This window comes from Gavia stellata, chromosome 2, assembly GCF_030936135.1.
Source record: "Gavia stellata isolate bGavSte3 chromosome 2, bGavSte3.hap2, whole genome shotgun sequence".
NCBI lineage: Eukaryota > Metazoa > Chordata > Aves > Gaviiformes > Gaviidae > Gavia > Gavia stellata.
Window position 1 is genome coordinate 28,906,072 of NC_082595.1, and position 17,387 is coordinate 28,923,458.

A 17,387-nucleotide genomic window follows, 5' to 3' on the forward strand; every position below is an offset into this window, starting at 1 on the left:
TGATGTTTTAAAGTATTGCACTTGATGCCTGCTTGAATCTCTGTGCAGCTAACAAGTGGTAACTCCATGTGTTCTCAAGTGTCAGATATAGTAATTCAGAATTCAGTTCCAAGTTAACTACTATATGTGGATTGTGTTTCTTTCGGTAGCTCTTATTGATGTTGTTTATTTAAAAGTTTAAAATCAAATGTATTTTCTTCCCCTCAGTAACCAAAGTAAGGAGGCTTTCATTGACTGGGCAAGATACGATGATTCACAGGATCATTTTTGTGAACTTGATGGTAAAATGTTTAAGCTTTTTCAGAGTGTTTGTTTTATTTGCTGTCTATCAAAAAACACAAAAAGTTGTAGTTTCTCTGCAAATAACAGGTTTTTTTAAACTTTTAATTTTGTGCTAAATGGAGATGTGACAGTTCATATCATCTTATGTGCAAAGAATGCAATATTTTACAAGGAGCATTTGGTAGTGCACATTTACTTTTACCCCGTTAGTATAGTGAACAGGAGACTCTTATGGAAATAAAAAAAGAAGGTAAATGGGAGGACTTTAGCATATATTTTTTAAAAAGCTGCTTCTCACAAAAGAGTTGCATCTAGCACAAATATTAGACAAATTACTTGCACCTGATTCAGTTTCTTACTACTATATTATTTTTGTTGCTATTCTGCTGTCTATGCTTGGGCTGAGTTTTTTTCCTCTTCAAGCCTTGCTATGTTTCCAAATTATCTCTGCACTAAATTCACCCTTATTTGTAAAGACTTTCTTAATGTTAAAACATTAGGATGCTAGATTGTGTCTTCCCTCTGCTCCACATATGTGAGTCCTTTTATTTGCTTGTAACATTCAAAGCTCAAAGGAATATTTTTCAGATAACCATGAGAGTTGCCAAATTCGGGAATGACTTTTTTAATAAATACCTTAGAAAGCGTTCTATGCTAGGAAGACCTAGGGTATAATGCAAGATGTTTTAATCTACCTTTAGGCTAATGTTTGGTTTCACCTGAGAAAGTAGCTGCTGTAGTAGACTTACCAACTGTGGTTCTCTTTCAGCACTTCTCCTGTGTCTTATCTGTGAAAATTTTCTATATAAGCTATTTCTGTAATACATACTCGAAGCCTATAACTGTAGATCTGAACTGTTATGTGCAGTAAGCTGCTGTTGTCTGTACTATCTTCAAGCTGCCTACTTAACTTAAGAGGACTCAGTTGGGAAAGGTACAGTGTAGGAGCATTTCTTCTAGAAGTAATACTAACTGAAGTAGTTCCTGATTCTACCTCCATCTCTCCTTACATCATGCCTTGCTGAAGGAGGATGTACTGCCCCCAGCTGTGTTCTTCCAGTGCTTTTTTTGCTCTGGCATGCATCTTCATCGTAAGCTGATTCAGCTTACTTGAATAGCAGGAAAGTAAGTTGACATCTCCCTCCCATCTCCCAGATTGTTGGGATGAACTGGCTTATCAGGTGAGTTTGTGAGCTGGAACAGGGAGAGGTGAGAGAGAATAACTTTACTCAGGGGAGGTAGAAACTCTTGTTCTTTTCCTCTCCTCTCTTCCTGGTGGTGAGAGAGCTCTTAATTCACTCAACTGTAGCACAAAACCAAATCATCAATTTTATTTTTCACTAGCTTTTTGTTGGGCTTAATGATAAACTAGAGAAGGGAATTGATCTAGCTGAAAAAAACTTCATAACCCAGGTCAGCTTTCCATCCTTTTGTTGCACTGCCCCACAGACTCAGTTGTATGTGGATAATGAAAAAAAAAAGTGGAGACCTGAAGTGACCAGGAACGGTAGGAACTACTTAGGTTAGCCATGCTGCCAAAGAAATAAAGCTGTAATTTGACTTTGTTCCACCTGGCACTCACTGTGTTGTGTGTCTTGTCTGTCTCTTTTCTTTGTTTTTGCTACTACTGCTGAAGCGATGCTTAACTGCTCATGCAGAATCATCTCTTTAGAGCAGTTTTCACTGTTTCTGTGGCTTTATTTGACATCTGAGGAAATACTCGGTGGCACTGCTTGGCCTATTCCTATGAATAAGTCTCTGGACTACTGGCTTGTATTGTATGCCAGTTTTCTTAAGCAAGAGTTGCTCTTGACCTAGAATTTCAAAGAGGGAATTCTTCCTGCTTTTTATTGATTGTAGCTCAAAACTCAAGTTTCTATTTGTACAGAGTTTTCAAGCCGAGAGAGTACTGTCTCTCAATTTTCTTTGGGTATGTTGCCTGAATTTGTAGTGATCTTTAGAGATGAGGGTGTAACTTACTGAACTGCTGCTTAAATAACCTGTTTCTTGCCATAACCAACAGAGTGTTCTGCAATATGCCGAAAGTTTGTTCAATTTAGCAGTGTGATCCAGGCTTTCTGCCAGTATACGAGGGTATCTGGGGAAAAAAGTGATTTAGCTAATAAATATACAATACATACCAACTACAAGATGCACTTCTTTGACCTTGTCTTTATTAAGAAGCCCCCGTAGCAGTATACCCATTTCAAAAAAGCGATCCCCCCCAACCAAATAGTGCCAGACAAAGAAACCCTGAATTTGAAGCCCATTTAAAACAAAACACTGTTTATATCTTAGTGTAGGGTGAGAGAACACATTGCATGACAAGTGTTTATGGTGGGGTTGAAGCCACATAGAATGTGTTCAGATGTAGAAATTATGGCCTCACAAGAGACTTTGGAGTAAATTATATACTTTTGAGCTTTCTGTTTAGTGTGTATTTTGCTGTATTTTTACATACAAGGCATTTTATAATCCAGCTGAAAGACAGAATAGTATTATATGAGAACTCTTATTTATACTTAATTCTGTGTGACCTTTTTTAAATTGAATCTTTTTTAAATGGTTAGTTAGAGTATGTAACAAAAGATTTCCTATTTAGATGAGAGATCTCCAGATGCACAGTATGTGGATTTGCTGCTGAATCCAGAACGTTACACTGGATACAAGGGGCCTTCTGCTTGGAGAGTGTGGAACAGCATCTACGAAGAAAACTGCTTCAAGTAATTGGGAGGGAGAGGAAGCCTATTTCTTACACCTGCGCTTCAATTTAGCTTAAAACTGATTTTTGTGTTTTCTAACCTATTTTCTAGGCCTCGATCTGTCTATCGTCCTTTAAATCCACTGGCGCCTAGTAGGGGTGGGTCTTGCCTGTTTTATTTTCTAATGCAGTGGTTTTAACATAGTGACTATTGCAGTACAAGTGATACAAATAGTAATCTTCAGTCTGTAGGTTTGCTTTCTGCTTTTTTAATTTCCTCTGTAGAAGTAGATGTCCATTTTCAATATTTAGACTGAGGTTTGTGATACTTGATTACATACATGCGTAATCTTATATATATGAATAGGCTTATTAATGTCAGGGGAGCTAACTTGAAAACTAAAGCAAAGTGTTCAGTAAGTGTCACAGTAATTTTCCAGTGTGGATGGGAAGGAGTTAAAGTTCAACAAAAATTTCACCACTTTTGTATTCTTCCCTTGTCTTTTTTTTTAATTTCATCGCTTTAGCTCATAGTCATCCTCGTATAATGTAGCTGTACATTTTCCATCCATAATGTTTAGTGTATTACAAATGTACAAATAATGGCATTATTTGAAGAAAGAGTGGATACTTAGGAAGGCTCAGTTATCTTCAAAGCTATTAAAAAAAAAAAGTAAGTATGCCAATGTCTTGGGGTTTAAGTTTTGAAATTTTAATTGAAAACTATAACCTGGTGTTCCAAATGAATCAGCTTTCCCCTGTCAGTGTGTCTCATTTCCCTTAAAAATTAACTGTTAGCCAGTCAATTGAGTTAGAAAACACACCACAAATTAGAAAATCAAGATAGCTTTTAGTAATTATAAATATTGAGATAATATATTGCTGATACACACAAATAAAAAGAATTGTAAGAGCAGTTTAACTCAGGGATCATAATTTCGGAAAGGAGCATTGGTCAGATTGTTGAATAATGTGAACTGAAGAAGACGACTTCCTAACCATCTTTCTGAAGCTAAAATATAGTTTTCAATAATATCTAAATCAGCTAGTATTAAGATTTCAAATTCTTACAGACTTTCATTATAATAATGTGTTTAGTCTCAGGTGGTCTTGAGGAGGAGGAAAAGGACGGAAAGTAGCCTATTTTATTTTTTTTTTTTAGATTAAATAACGTTTCTTGCACTTTTTCAGTGTTTGTAGTAAAGCCTGTGTTTCATTACTGCTTTGCTGTAGAAATTATCTTTTTGATGCTTATGGATATTTTTTTTTTTTCTCCCCTTAAGGAGGAGATGATGGTAAGTCATGTTGTTTTGCTTGACCTGCAGAAATGAAGTAAGCATTAAAGTTTTCAATATCTGATTTATTCACTTTATTGCTATTGCATTAGAGGGCAGGAAAGTTATGTTTTTATGCAGATGATTGATCAGAAGATGTTTTTATTGGGATAATTCTTTCATTTGGAGTAGGGAGAAGGAGTGGATAAGACCAAAATACAGTTCTGTTGTTGATTCTTATCCTTGTAACAGAATATGTGTTGTGATAATGTTATTGGCGAGATAACCGGAGATGCATAAATTAAAGGATTTCTTGGGTCATCTCCAGAGCTCCATTGATACTAATGTCAGATCCCTTAAAAGAAGAGGGACAGGGGTTTTTTTGTACTTTCTTGAATGTCCTTCTTCATTTTGGGAAGGTGGGGAGAGCGTGAGGAGAAAAAGCATTTGGTCTGTCTACAGTGAGACAGACTAAGATCAACTGAAAGCTCTCAGGTATAAGATCTAAGCCTACAGGAAACCTTCAGACAGTCAGCGTAAAGGCTATCGGATATAATTACGCTCTTCCATCATGTCTTTCACCACTAGTGCATGTAATCAGGCTTGCGCTTTCTTACACTTCTGAATGCCCTGACCAGTAGCTTAATCATGCTCATTCTTGTATTTCTCCTATTCTGACCCCAACAGATTTAAACTAATCTCAAAGCTCAGCCACTTCAGTGCCTATTCTCACTTTAATAGCTAAATTATTTAGCTTTGTGTCCAGATGGCAGCTAATGTTAGTATGCATAGTAATACAAAGATACTGTAATGTTGAAAATTAATACTCTTCATTTAACTATATACTTTGTATTTACAGGAGAATCTTTCTACACATGGCTAGAAGGTAAAGCCTCTTGGATGAGTTAATATAACGTTAAATTCACTAGAAGAAACTATGTAGTATTTTTTTCCTCTCCCCAAATATTTTTCATTGTGTAGGGTTTTTAATAAATTGTGCACAACTGAGTGTCATTCAAAGAATTTTTTTTTTTTCCTTAAGGGTCTTTGGAAATCTTCTCATTCACTTAGATGGTATACTCCTTAAACCCTTCACTGTTTCATCTTTTATAAAGGGGGAGTTCAATACCAGTTTCTTTGAATTTTCTGCACATCTTAGGCATTTAAGCAGGGACATGATTATTAGTAACATTGCTAAGGTTTTTATTTGAAAACAGCTTTTAAAAACATTAAAGTTTTTGATGGTTCTGTTCTCAGTATATAAGCTAACATAAATATAATGTGTGTTCAGAAGGCAAAGCTTTTTATTCATATTTAAATGGAAATTATTATTACAGTGGTAGCAATCAAAATTGCATTTTGGAGGTGTGCAAAAAAGTAAGAGTTAAATGTACTTAATTTTAAACTTAGTTCATTCTGCCTTTCATAAGCCTTTACTTGTCTAGTTGGAAATCTCAAACTGATGCTATTGTAGGTAAGCATACAAATTTACATGCTTTTTAAAATGTGATGTCTGTAAATGAGGCCATATCTCAGCCTCACAGATAGGCTTCACCATCAGCTTTTCCTGCTTCCATTTGTGGAGACTGGAGTGGCAGGAGAGTCACCCAAACATATCTTTGAGAAGAATGCCTAAATTCCAAGTGTAGTCTCTGTCCCTGGGTGTAAGTGGTATTATAGCTAATTTCTGCATTTAGATTTTATTTTGGCCACCCAATGCCATTACGTTTCTGTTTATGCTGTAGAAGTCAGTATCCATCAAAGTAATGTTTTTCAAGGTTTGGCTCTGTGCATTTAAATCTTCAGTGAATTTACAGTAGAGCTGGGAAGAAATATTTTTGCTGTTTTCCAATGCCATAAGGTTTTCTGGGGGGTTTGATGTTTTTCTGTAAGGTCACTACTCTAATTCAGTGATAGCATTAATCCTAATTAGGATGGGTCACAGTATAGTTCTGGTTTCCAGACTGTCAAAATTCAAGACTGTTTCAAATTCATTGCTCAAACAATGTAAGCATCTTATTTTTGTGTGGCAATTTATCTGTACCAATTGACCAGATACTTATTTGACTGTATTTATTAAACACTAAAATACAGAGTAAGAAATGTCAAACTTCATTCTTAGTACTTCTTCATATAAAAAATAAGAGGTAAACTTTTCTTATGATGGATATAATGGCTTATTAACAATGCTGAAGTACTATAATTGTAACTCTTGAAAGTTAAACAATGTAGACTTGCATCACTGAAATGTCAAGATATATTAATTTTAATACATTATTTCCAGCATTTAGTTTGGGGTCTGTTCGTCTTTTTTTCCTGGACAGGTCTTTGCCTTGAGAAAAGAGTGTTTTATAAACTCATTTCTGGACTTCATGCTAGCATCAACTTGCATCTGTGTGCAAATTATCTTCTTGAAGGTAATCTAAGTCTAGGTAAAACTGCTGAATGGAATTCTACAATATCTGTAACATGTATTTGTTTTTTTCCTGAAAAATTTTGACATATACTGAGTTGCTTTCTTTTTCTAAATGTATGTTTTGCTCCCCGTGCCCTGTTTTTTCCTCTGTGTAGAAACATGGGGGAAGCCTCGCTGGGGACCGAACGTGAAAGAGTTCACTCGCCGCTTTGACCCTATTGAAACAAAAGGAGAAGGACCAAGGAGGCTCAAAAACTTGTATTTCTTATATTTGATAGAGCTGCGTGCTTTGTCAAAGGTTGCACCGTACTTTGAGCGTTCAGTTGTTGACCTTTACACTGGAAATGGCCATGAGGATGCTGAATCTAAAGCGCTCTTACTAGATATCTTCAGGGATACAAAGTAAGACATAAGATTTCTTTTTATTGATAGTTTGAAATTCACAGTTATACTCACAAGTGAGAATAGATGACTTCTTGATAGGATAGGATAAGGAGGAGAGTGGAATTAGGAAATAAAATGAAGTAATGGGAGAGAACAAGAGGAATTTGTACATTTGATGGGAAGAGATGAATATTTTTGAGGTTTGAAAGTACCAATCTTTAAAAAAAAAAAGAAAACCCAAGCCAAAAAAACCACAAACAAACAAACAAAAACCACCATGCAACACTCTGGGCTACTCCCTATTTGTTGTTTTTTCTGATTCTTCAGTATAAGATACAAATTATCTTGAAAAGGAAAATAGTACATGTAGTCTTTTCACGATCCAGTGAGTAATCCAGCTTTTATCATAGACTTAACCTCTGGGGTTTTAGCCATCCCTTCTTCCTTCTGTTTACTCTGTAAGGTGCTTTAGTCCAGTTCCTTTGCTCACCTTCTCGCTAATTTTTGTGATTGGTAACGTGCTGTGTGGCTTCATTGCTGTCCTTAATCATAGTCTTGCTAGGTATTTGAGATGTGGCCAGACAACAATCAACTGAAAGGCAAACATTAAAACCATTTCAGTGTGTTTTAGAAATGGAGTGGAAATGGAGTGAAGAAAGTTCTCAACAAAACTGTAAATAACAGATTTCAGGTTACAGGGGTTGACTAGTAAAACTGATACAATTCAGTAAATTTTTAAGAGTTATTCTGCCAAGACTAGGAACTCTGAAAAGTATTTTGCACTGATGGCATCAGCTGCTCACCAAGCTTGATGGAGCACTGTAGTTCATGCCAGCATTTGTGGTTTTTTGCATTTTGTCTTTATTAGGTCCTTCCATATGCACTTTGATGAAAAGTCCATGTTTGCTGGAGATAAAAAAGGAGCCAAGTCATTAAAGGTAAAGCTGTTTTTCTGAATGACATCCAAAATATCCATTTTGCAATTAAGTTGTGTTATTTTAGAAAACCTCTCTACCTATCAAGACGCATACTGCTGAGAGTAGAAAAGGCAGAGATAAAAACTTAGAGAACTGTATCTGAGGCCTTTTAATCTACTTTGTAGTAAATGAATGCAAGGTGTTGTCCTGAGCCAAGCAGACTGAAATCTCTGGTTTAGTGCCTTGGGTCTGCCATCAGGACTGTGGTGAGGCAAATTAGTTGAATTTATATTACCAGTAGATGCAATGGTGTTTTTAAATAGAGTATCTGTTTCACATAAGCATCTAAAACAAATCCAGATATGTTTGCTTAAAAAACAGATGTAATACAATATTATACTTGACGTTAGGAAAGCATCGCTTCTAGACATGGGAATCTAATGTGAATGTTGTTACTACCTAGCAACTTCCAGTGTTAACATGTTGGTGTTCAGATTGGTATGCACTACAATTCCACAGTTGGAGTGTGGCTCAGTAATAAAGGTCTGTTTTAATACTTACTAACACTTTTAATACTTATTTCAGTAATAGTATGGAATTTTATCAGCATTAGAAAGAATGCTATTAGAAAGGTGCCAGTAGTTCATCAGCCCAGCTAGTGTTTTTCTGACCGTAAATATTTAATAATTAAGATCATCTTAATTAGTTCTGTGCTGTGCTTGCTTCCACTCTGAAGCTGCAAAGCAACAATCTACCCATAGCTTTGGACAGGAGATATGTCTTTTGTGAATTGTAACTCGTTTGACTGTTTGTCAAAAAGGTAGGTTGGTTCAAAAGGGATTTGAATAATGGAATAAAAATTGGGCAGGGACACAGATACAGTACTTATAGCTCAGAAAATTTTGAGCAAGTTGCTGGAAACTCAGTGTGCAGAATCCAAGCGTTACCCTGCATGTCCCATATTTTGGGGGTTTTTTTGAGGAATTAACTATTAGCAGTTGCTAGAAACAAGATTCTGGGTTTACGTGGACCTTTGTTATGGCATGACCACATATGGTAGTGATTTTGTTAGGTTTTAGTAATGGAGAATTCATATTTTAGTGGTACTAGATTAGTTAACCTTCTGTTTTTGTAAAGCTAAGAGGTACTTTAAGTTAACCTGTTTTATTTTGGTTTTAACTGATAGGAAGAATTCAGATTGCATTTCAAGAACATATCACGCATAATGGATTGTGTTGGATGTGATAAATGCAGGCTGTGGGGCAAACTGCAGGTACAGTTTATTTGGGGGTGGCAAGGGGGGAGGTTAGAAGGTAAGCATCTATTTCTTGCCTTAGCATTCAGACTTTCTGCACATGGTTGATCTTTGATATCCTTACCTATATATTTAAAATAGACGTATGTTTAGTTCACCATTAAACAATTTTTTAAATAATTTTGTTTAAAAAAATATTTATTTTGTTTAGTCAACAGCTGTTTAGTTTACTAAAAAGTATAGTTTGTATTCTCAAAAAAAAAAAGTATTTAAAGCAGATGCTTCACGGCACTCTTACTGGCAGTCAATATCTTATCTGTATTCAGTGATCAGATGAGCCTTGTAGAATCACCTGTGGGAAGCCTTCCTGGAAGTACAGCACTTGCTTAATTGTTAGAAAATCCAGTGTGAGATTTAACTCCACAAATTGAGGCAGAAGAAAAAGAAGTAATTCAGATTTTCACAATTTATGCAGAAGACAGCAAATGAATGCAAACGTGCACAGTGAAGCTGAAAGTTCAAAAACAGAATTTCAATTTCTGGACACCTATTAGTTTTATTTTATTGAGAACAAGATTTTAAACACCAAGACTAATGTTAAGTCCAAACTAATAATAGTTATTACTTTTGGTTGCCTATTGTACTATTCTGCTGTGTAGCATTAAGCTTATCAGAGTTCAGTTTTCAAAGAAATTTATAACATCAAAAATTTGGTCGTCTCTGCTGAATTTCTGGAGTTCTGCCTATCCTGTCCTAGTTAATGCTTCTGACCTATTATTGTTTTTTCCTTCTCACACAAAATGAAATAGGGCCAAGTTTCCTGACCTATAAAATTGTCTTACAACCAGATTCAACCACTTTTTGTCAAAATTTAGTGATTGTTTCTGTAGCCTGATTAAAAGGGGAAATAATAGCTGCTTCTGTTCTATTTCTGTATGGAAAATAGGGGTTGAAACTGAAACTGCAGTGTCTGCCACTGGGACTGGGGGTGGAAAAAGCAGAAGTGTTATGATACCTCATAATAAAACCTAGTTTGACTTGGAAGGGGGAGGGGAGAAGAAGAGGGGAGATCTGATCCAACCACTTCTACAGCAGTGGGGCATCTGTAAGGTAAGGGGTGGGAGGGAGCTGGAAGTGTTGTAGCAGGCGTATTTTCATATGCATCTGGTGTGGCTGAAAAGAGATAGGAAAGGAAGAGATTAAAACCACGAGGATGAAGAGCAAGTATACCTGAGGAAACAAACGTTCTTAAATAAGTGACTGAACCTGATACACAATTGATGGCATGCATTTGTATTAGTGTCCTGGTTTGTGTGCAGTTACTTGGGTTGAGAAAGTGTCAATATATAAGAATTGGTACTACAGTTTGCCTGGATTAGTAATTTCTAAACTTTTTTATGGTTTTCTGAGAGTTCAAAGGAGTGGTCTTATTGATGTTAAAACATGGGACTTTTCTTGTAGACTCAAGGCTTAGGAACTGCTCTGAAGATCTTGTTCTCTGAGAAAGAAATACAGAGCCTTCCTGAGAATAGCCCATCAAAAGGTTTTCAACTCACACGTCAAGAAATAGTTGCTCTTGTAAATGCCTTTGGAAGGTAAGTTTTTATCATTTGTATAGTAGAAGAACCATAAAACGTTAGTGTCAACACTCAAGGTCTGTGTATTGTACATGTAGCTGTAGCTTTTAAAGGCTGATCTATTAGTAGTGATATTGATAAACTCAATGCAATCAAACTGAGTATGCGGAGTGCTGATTATTAGCCTTGGTCATCATTGTGTGTTGGGATCCAATTCATCCATTTATCTCAAATGTCATAAATTCCATCTTGTGAAAGCTGGATTTAAGTCTCAAACAGTCTTAAGCATAAGACTTTGGGTATGTCTCCTCAGTTTTGGACACTGAGTAGAGCTGTTCTACTTTTTTTATTTATTTCTGTTTTAAATATGTGTACGTCAAAAGTAGTGACAAGGAATAAAAATACTTGGAGATTTTTTAACGCTGTCATTTAGCCCTCAGGCTTCTGTATTTTTGTGTATGATGTGATTATTTTTGTTAAAACTTCAATTTTGATTAGTTTTTTGAAAACAGCAAAAATTTTACCTCGTTGAAGTGATGAAACAAAACATTTTAACAGCTTTAAAATGTGTAGAACTTGCTTTTTTATTCATCATGCTAGTTCTTCAGATCTTGTTATATTCAAAAATCTGGTCCTGTTTAAAAGAGTGTAATTAATGTTTATTACCTCTGGTTAGAGATTTTTAGATGTTTAATGAAGTCAGGAAAATTTAAAATATAGCTAAACTTTAATCCTTGAAATATATTACGTAAATATAACGGAGAGTCAGATAGTAGATTTTTTGAGGGAAAATAGTATCTTAGTTAATCTTCGGAACACAATTGTGTTCAAATAAACCAAACAAAAAGCCCTCATGGAAGATGATGATTTCCACTTCTCTTTCACAGTTGACTTACTAACACTTAAGGGGTTTTTGTTTTACAGGCTTTCCACAAGTATAAGAGAGTTGCAGAATTTTAAAGTTTTATTACAACAAACTAGGTAATGAAGGCCTTTGCACAACCCATCAGTGAAGACCATTTACATGACTGCATTGAGCAGAAGGAACTGATCCTTACAGGACTCATATGAACTGATAAAAAGTAAAATCAAATACCAACTTGAATATTTATGTTTCAACTAGGAATGGTTATTAATTAGAGAAGATATTTATGAATTAAATATATAGTTTTTAAATGTGTAAATTATGCTGATCTGTTTATTTTTTAAGTTCTCTGCTCACAGTTCTGTTGTACTGAGACTTCATAAATTTTCTTTATTTCCTTGTCTTTTTGAGACAGTTGTTTTATATGAAAACATATGTACCTCCACCCTGACTTGGCCTGTCCTAAGAGAGGTGGTTCACCTCTCGCTTCTCCCCAGTACTGAGCTTCAGTATATTCTGAGGGTTGGGTATGCTGATTCTGGCTGTCTAAAAAAAAAAAAAAAAACCAAACAAAAAAACCCCAAAACCAAAACAAAACAAACCCACCACCAAACAGAAAAGGAAATAAGGCTCTTGTTGAGTTGTGACTTCTTACTGTAATAATGAAACTTACTTAAATAGGAAATTTACTGAGCAGAAAATTTTATTTCATACTGAGCTCCTTTGCATCATGCCGATATCAACGTTTTTTCCTTATGTGCTGCTTTTCAGAATTTCCTTTTTTCTTTAAAGTAACTACCTTGTCTCTGATGCAGCACAGTTGGAAGTGACTTTTCTGCAGCCCCTTGGCTACCTGCATTTGCTTGGGGGGTGGGGCTAAGGGCAGGGGGAGATGGTTAGTGGAGTGCTGCTAGCTGAAAAGCCTCTGTCAATCAAATTTGCATCTAGCCCATTTTGTTTTCTCGATTGTAATCACAAGTTCAGTTTCCAGAAATTGTCTTTTTAATATCCAAAATGATAAAATAGCACACTTCAATCTTTGAGCTGTGGAAATAGATTTGCTTTTCATGGGTTATGTTTTAGTGCTATGTTAAAAGGTCAGCGCAAAAAGTAAGAACTTGTTTTTGTAGTCACTTTTAAAAAAAGATGCTTTTTAAAATTCATAATCACACTGACATTTAATACCACATACTCTATCTATGCAACCCCTAACTGTATCTTCTTTAAAAGGATATTCAGCTTAATAAAACGGGTATGTTAATAACGTAACTTTCATAAAACAAGAAATTACTTGTATATCATTGTCCACAAATGTCAATGATAAATTACCATCGTCCAAAACAGAATTCAGAAACAGCACTACTGATTAGTAGCAACCAAATATTGGTTTAAATTTAAAATGAAGTAATAATTTTTTTAAAACCAGCATGTTTCAAAGTTAGGAGTGATGAATGTAGGAGGTGCTGGTACAGTGTGGATACTTCTCTTGTTCTTAAAAATAAGTCTTCACAAAATAAAGTGCTCTTAAACATTTTTCACCCTCCCAGATATTTAGTGACCTGTTTATATAATTGATTGTAACTGTATTGGCTTCCATAATGTGGTCCTGTACAGCTGAGATTTTATGAAAGCTGGAATACAATATGTCCTTTGTTTCCAGACTAGCCTCAAATTTCTACCTGACTGGAAATGAAAGACTATCCCACTGACACTGGCTATTATAAAAAAATACTGTTTCTCAAGAAAGTAAACCCTCTTGAGTCAAACTGGGATTAGCTAAATGAAAGAAAAGGAAAAAAATAAAAAAAGTAAAAAACAAAAACCACAAACCACCCCACAAAGTTTTGGTGATAGTTGCACAAATTGGCAATGAACTGGTATCCAGTCATAAGTTCCTGTTTAAGCCAGTAGATAATTTACCATGGTGTTAGAGGAAGCTGATACCAGTCTGGGGATGTTACATTCTTACCCAGCAGCCTCTCTTGCCTGTGGGTACTTGTGTCTGAGCAAAGCACCACAGGCTTCCTTTTTCTAGTTAATGGAGAAGGGCAGGTGATTTCTTGGTGGATTTACCTGGCCTATTCCGGGCTATGTCTGGTACACTCTAGGATGCAGTGATTTGCACCCTAGAGTTTATTTTTCTCCATTAAGTTGAAGTGGGAATCTAGGTAACTAGCTCAGATGTGAACAGCTGTGTTTGGTAAATGAGTTACACCCTGAGTATCTAACTCTTCTGAGTAATTGTATATATTGAAAGTGTGTGTTTTTCAGTTGGCCATTAATTCCTTGCCTTTTTGGATTGACCTGCAAGGGCTAGAACCTGTAGGCTCACTTGTGTGAAGAATGCTGTATAGCTGGGATTTATCTGTATTGTTGTATATTATAGTGCCTAAAGCTTTAGGCAGGATTTTCTAGTTGAGAAAAAAATGGCATTGTCTGTGCTGCCCCAGGAAGGACCTGAGCCTCAGAATTGTTTCTTCCCTTTTTCCCCTTGCTTTGTGGGGAAAGTGAATTGCTTCCAACCTTCTTCTGGGGATGCAACTGGCTATTTTTATTTTTTTCCACCTGTGCCTGGCTAAAATCTACGGACACTGAAGCAGCATCACATACTAGCATCATGTACTTGCTCGTGGGACAGGTGAGAGATTCAGGCATGCAGATCCTGGACACCTGCTCCTTGCAACCCTCATTGGCACAATGCAGGCAAAGTTAATACCGTTGGGTAAGGACATAAACAGATGGGATACTTTTCTTCTTTTCCTTTGTGTCATGAAAACACAGGAATGCAACTGAATGGCAAATTCTGCACACAGGAAAGTTCTGTTGCATTTGAAGGTACATCTCGCTTAGTGATCATATGGAAGGCATTTCACTTCACTGTCATTGTAGGAATAGGACATAAGATTTTTCCTGTTACAAATCTAGTTGGAACAATTTTCCTGTCACCATCTTTTTTACTGTATTTGATGTACATTCTGTGACTATGCTGCCTATGAAGTTTTGCCATGTGAGTCAGATGACTTAGTTCTTTATATGTTAAATTAAATTTTATAAAAACAGATCTGTAAATTTCTACTAAAGAATAAGGTTAGTTACACTGTCCATGACCTGTAAACTATTTTAAATTCCAGCTCCCTGTTGGAGATCAGCTTGTCAACATTGTCTGCTATTCATTTCAAAGTACATTTCCCTGTACAAATGACACAATGATTGTAATCCCAGAGGTCATAAGAAGACAAAAATGTTTCATTTTTCTCAAGTCACGAAGACTTATGTGAAATAAGACTTGGTACAAACTGCATAGGTAAAATGTAGGGCGCTGTTGCTGAACAACTTGCTCTTCAGTGCCTGAGGAGGAAGGTGAGAATATAGATTTATACAGAGACTTGTGTAAGCTGGACTAACAAAAGTGTTTTCCCACTTCAGCTGATGACTTGTGCTGTACGTCATTGTATGTGCATGAAATACACTGTGCCACACTTCCTTGAGTTGTATTTTGATGGTTGGGTTGCCTTTATCTGACCTTGCTTTGTGCTCTTCTGGGAAATGACCTGTAATATGTTGTAAATAATCTAGATGCTTACATTTATAAAGTAGCAATCAGCAATTCATCACCTTACAATTCCTCCACATAGCTAGCCTATTAAAATGTAATATTTATTAAAACCAAAATCAATGTTGGAACTGCTTATTGAGATCTAAACACTTCTGAATCTTTGCTATGTTTGAATCTATAAAATGCGAATTAAAGTATTTTCTGCTACAGCTTCTTTTTGTGAATGTAATTTTTGGGTTTTCATTTGGAAATTTTTTTACTTTTCATTTACCTTTCAACTACACTTGGTAGAAATTATATAACTTAAATTATTTACATGTCAGTCATTTAAGCCGAAGATGATGAGCAGGCTTTCATTCTCACTTTAATTCCATTCAAAAGATGAATGTCACCTGTGCATCTGTTGCTCCTTACAGTGCACTGTAGCGTGTCAGTACCTCAGAAATTGATGTGGCAGAATTGCAGTATGTTTCTGTATGAATATGGGCAAATTCAGCCACTGTTTAAGTCCAATTGTTTTAAGAGGCAAAAAGGCTTATTTGGACATGAAATTTGGTTCATTCTGTCCCTTTCTCAGACTAGCTTATAAAATCAATTTTGTAAATACTTCTTCTGGTTGGTTTACCCAGTGGGGCTCTTCATGTGAAATTATTCCCTTTAAAGGGTTTCTGCAGCTTTCTGTTTTATTCCATGTATTTATTTTTAACAAATTACCTTACTAAAAATTTGATACACATATTTAATCCTCAGTTTAGGTGGGTAAATACCTGTTACACAGGTGATGATAATTATAGTGATTTAATTTAAATTTAATATCTTACCTTTCACACTGTTGTTGAAATCTCCTGTGTTTGAGAGTATTTAATTCATTATTATGATTGGTTATAGTCACTTGTAGTTCCACTTTTTTGCATACATACTGTGGCATAGGGCTTAAGCTTGTTTTAAGCGCAGAATTCTCATAATTAAATTTTTGCTGGGCAGCTATATCTATTGTGAAGAAAATTTAATTCCTGCAGACTTTTCTTGCACTATGTCTTCAGGCAGTGTTGCACAAACATGATTGTAGAACCCCAATGGGTTTATTAAAATTTCTGTTCTGCCAACCCTGTGGCACCTTTTTTAAGCTCTGGCTCATAGTTTAATTGGCTTTTTGTCTTCAGTGAACATTCAGGAAGAAGTGAAGAAACTAATGGAAGCTCTGGAGGGCAAACAATTGAGAGGGTGCTTCTGCCAGAGGCAAGGCTTGTGATTTGATTTTTACCACAAAGGCCCCCAGAATCAAAGACCTGGTGGAAGACTTGGCATATGCGTGTGGTGCTACTCTGCTTTTGGCTTCCAAGCAGACCTGATCAGATCTACCCCCCATCCCTTCTTTTTTTTGTGTATATCCTCTGTGAAATGTATATGAGAAGTCTCTACTTCTTGTACTTCTTACACCAAGGCTGTCCACCATTTCGGGATGCTGTAGTACACCTCAAAATGAACTACTTTTATAGAAGTAAAGATTACTAGAAGAAATACATTTTTCTCCTAGGGAAATGTGAATTGAATTACAGTACTTGTTTCATGTGGGGAAGGAGAAAGAGATGCTGGGGGTGCAGAGTTCTTCACAGTGGAGCATACCAGTCAGTATTGGGCAAAATAAAAAGACCTGAAGTAGAGTTAGGGTTCCTGCTCGCCTTAGATTAGTATTAATTATTTTTAGGCTTACTATGTGCAAATGTCACATATTAATGTCACATATTAGAATGGTATTTATCCACCATTTCCACCACAAACCACCAAATTTATCCTTGAACATACAAGGCCGAAACACAGCTTTGCTGACCTTCTGTAAGTTACGCAGAATTTATCCTCTAGGTCCACTTGAGGTTTTTCTGCTTTACATTTTCCTGGCTCTTGTTCTATTCCCAGACTGCATTTCCTAGGTTTTTATTAAATAAATAAGTAGTTATATGTATCCATCTCCAGGGCTAGGTATTTCACTTACTTACTCCTCTACATAATACACCTAGAACTGATCAACAGAGACTATCACAGCATAACTTTAATATTTCAAATGAACAGATTTTCAGTCTGTTTTGCAGTTTCACAATGCTCCAGCCAGAGCAGATGCCCATCTCTACTGTTCTGAGACTGTCCCTATAGCTGCTGAGA

At 36.0% G+C, this 17,387-nt stretch overlaps 1 protein-coding gene across 1 annotated transcript in view; it reads left to right on the forward strand.

Annotated features, from left to right (window-relative positions):
- Positions 1–13,146, forward strand: part of ERO1B (endoplasmic reticulum oxidoreductase 1 beta) — a 32,622-nt gene extending 19,476 nt beyond the window's left edge. The window contains exons 6-16 of the mRNA XM_059835933.1: positions 208–281; positions 2,885–3,005; positions 3,096–3,142; positions 4,267–4,278; positions 5,117–5,143; positions 6,582–6,674; positions 6,829–7,075; positions 7,926–7,995; positions 9,161–9,247; positions 10,691–10,824; positions 11,731–13,146. Of these exons, the coding sequence (XP_059691916.1) occupies positions 208–281; positions 2,885–3,005; positions 3,096–3,142; positions 4,267–4,278; positions 5,117–5,143; positions 6,582–6,674; positions 6,829–7,075; positions 7,926–7,995; positions 9,161–9,247; positions 10,691–10,824; positions 11,731–11,791 (973 nt within the window). The 3' untranslated portion in view covers positions 11,792–13,146. The remainder of the gene's footprint in view (positions 1–207; positions 282–2,884; positions 3,006–3,095; positions 3,143–4,266; positions 4,279–5,116; positions 5,144–6,581; positions 6,675–6,828; positions 7,076–7,925; positions 7,996–9,160; positions 9,248–10,690; positions 10,825–11,730) is intronic.
- Positions 13,147–17,387: the final 4,241 nt, after the last annotated feature.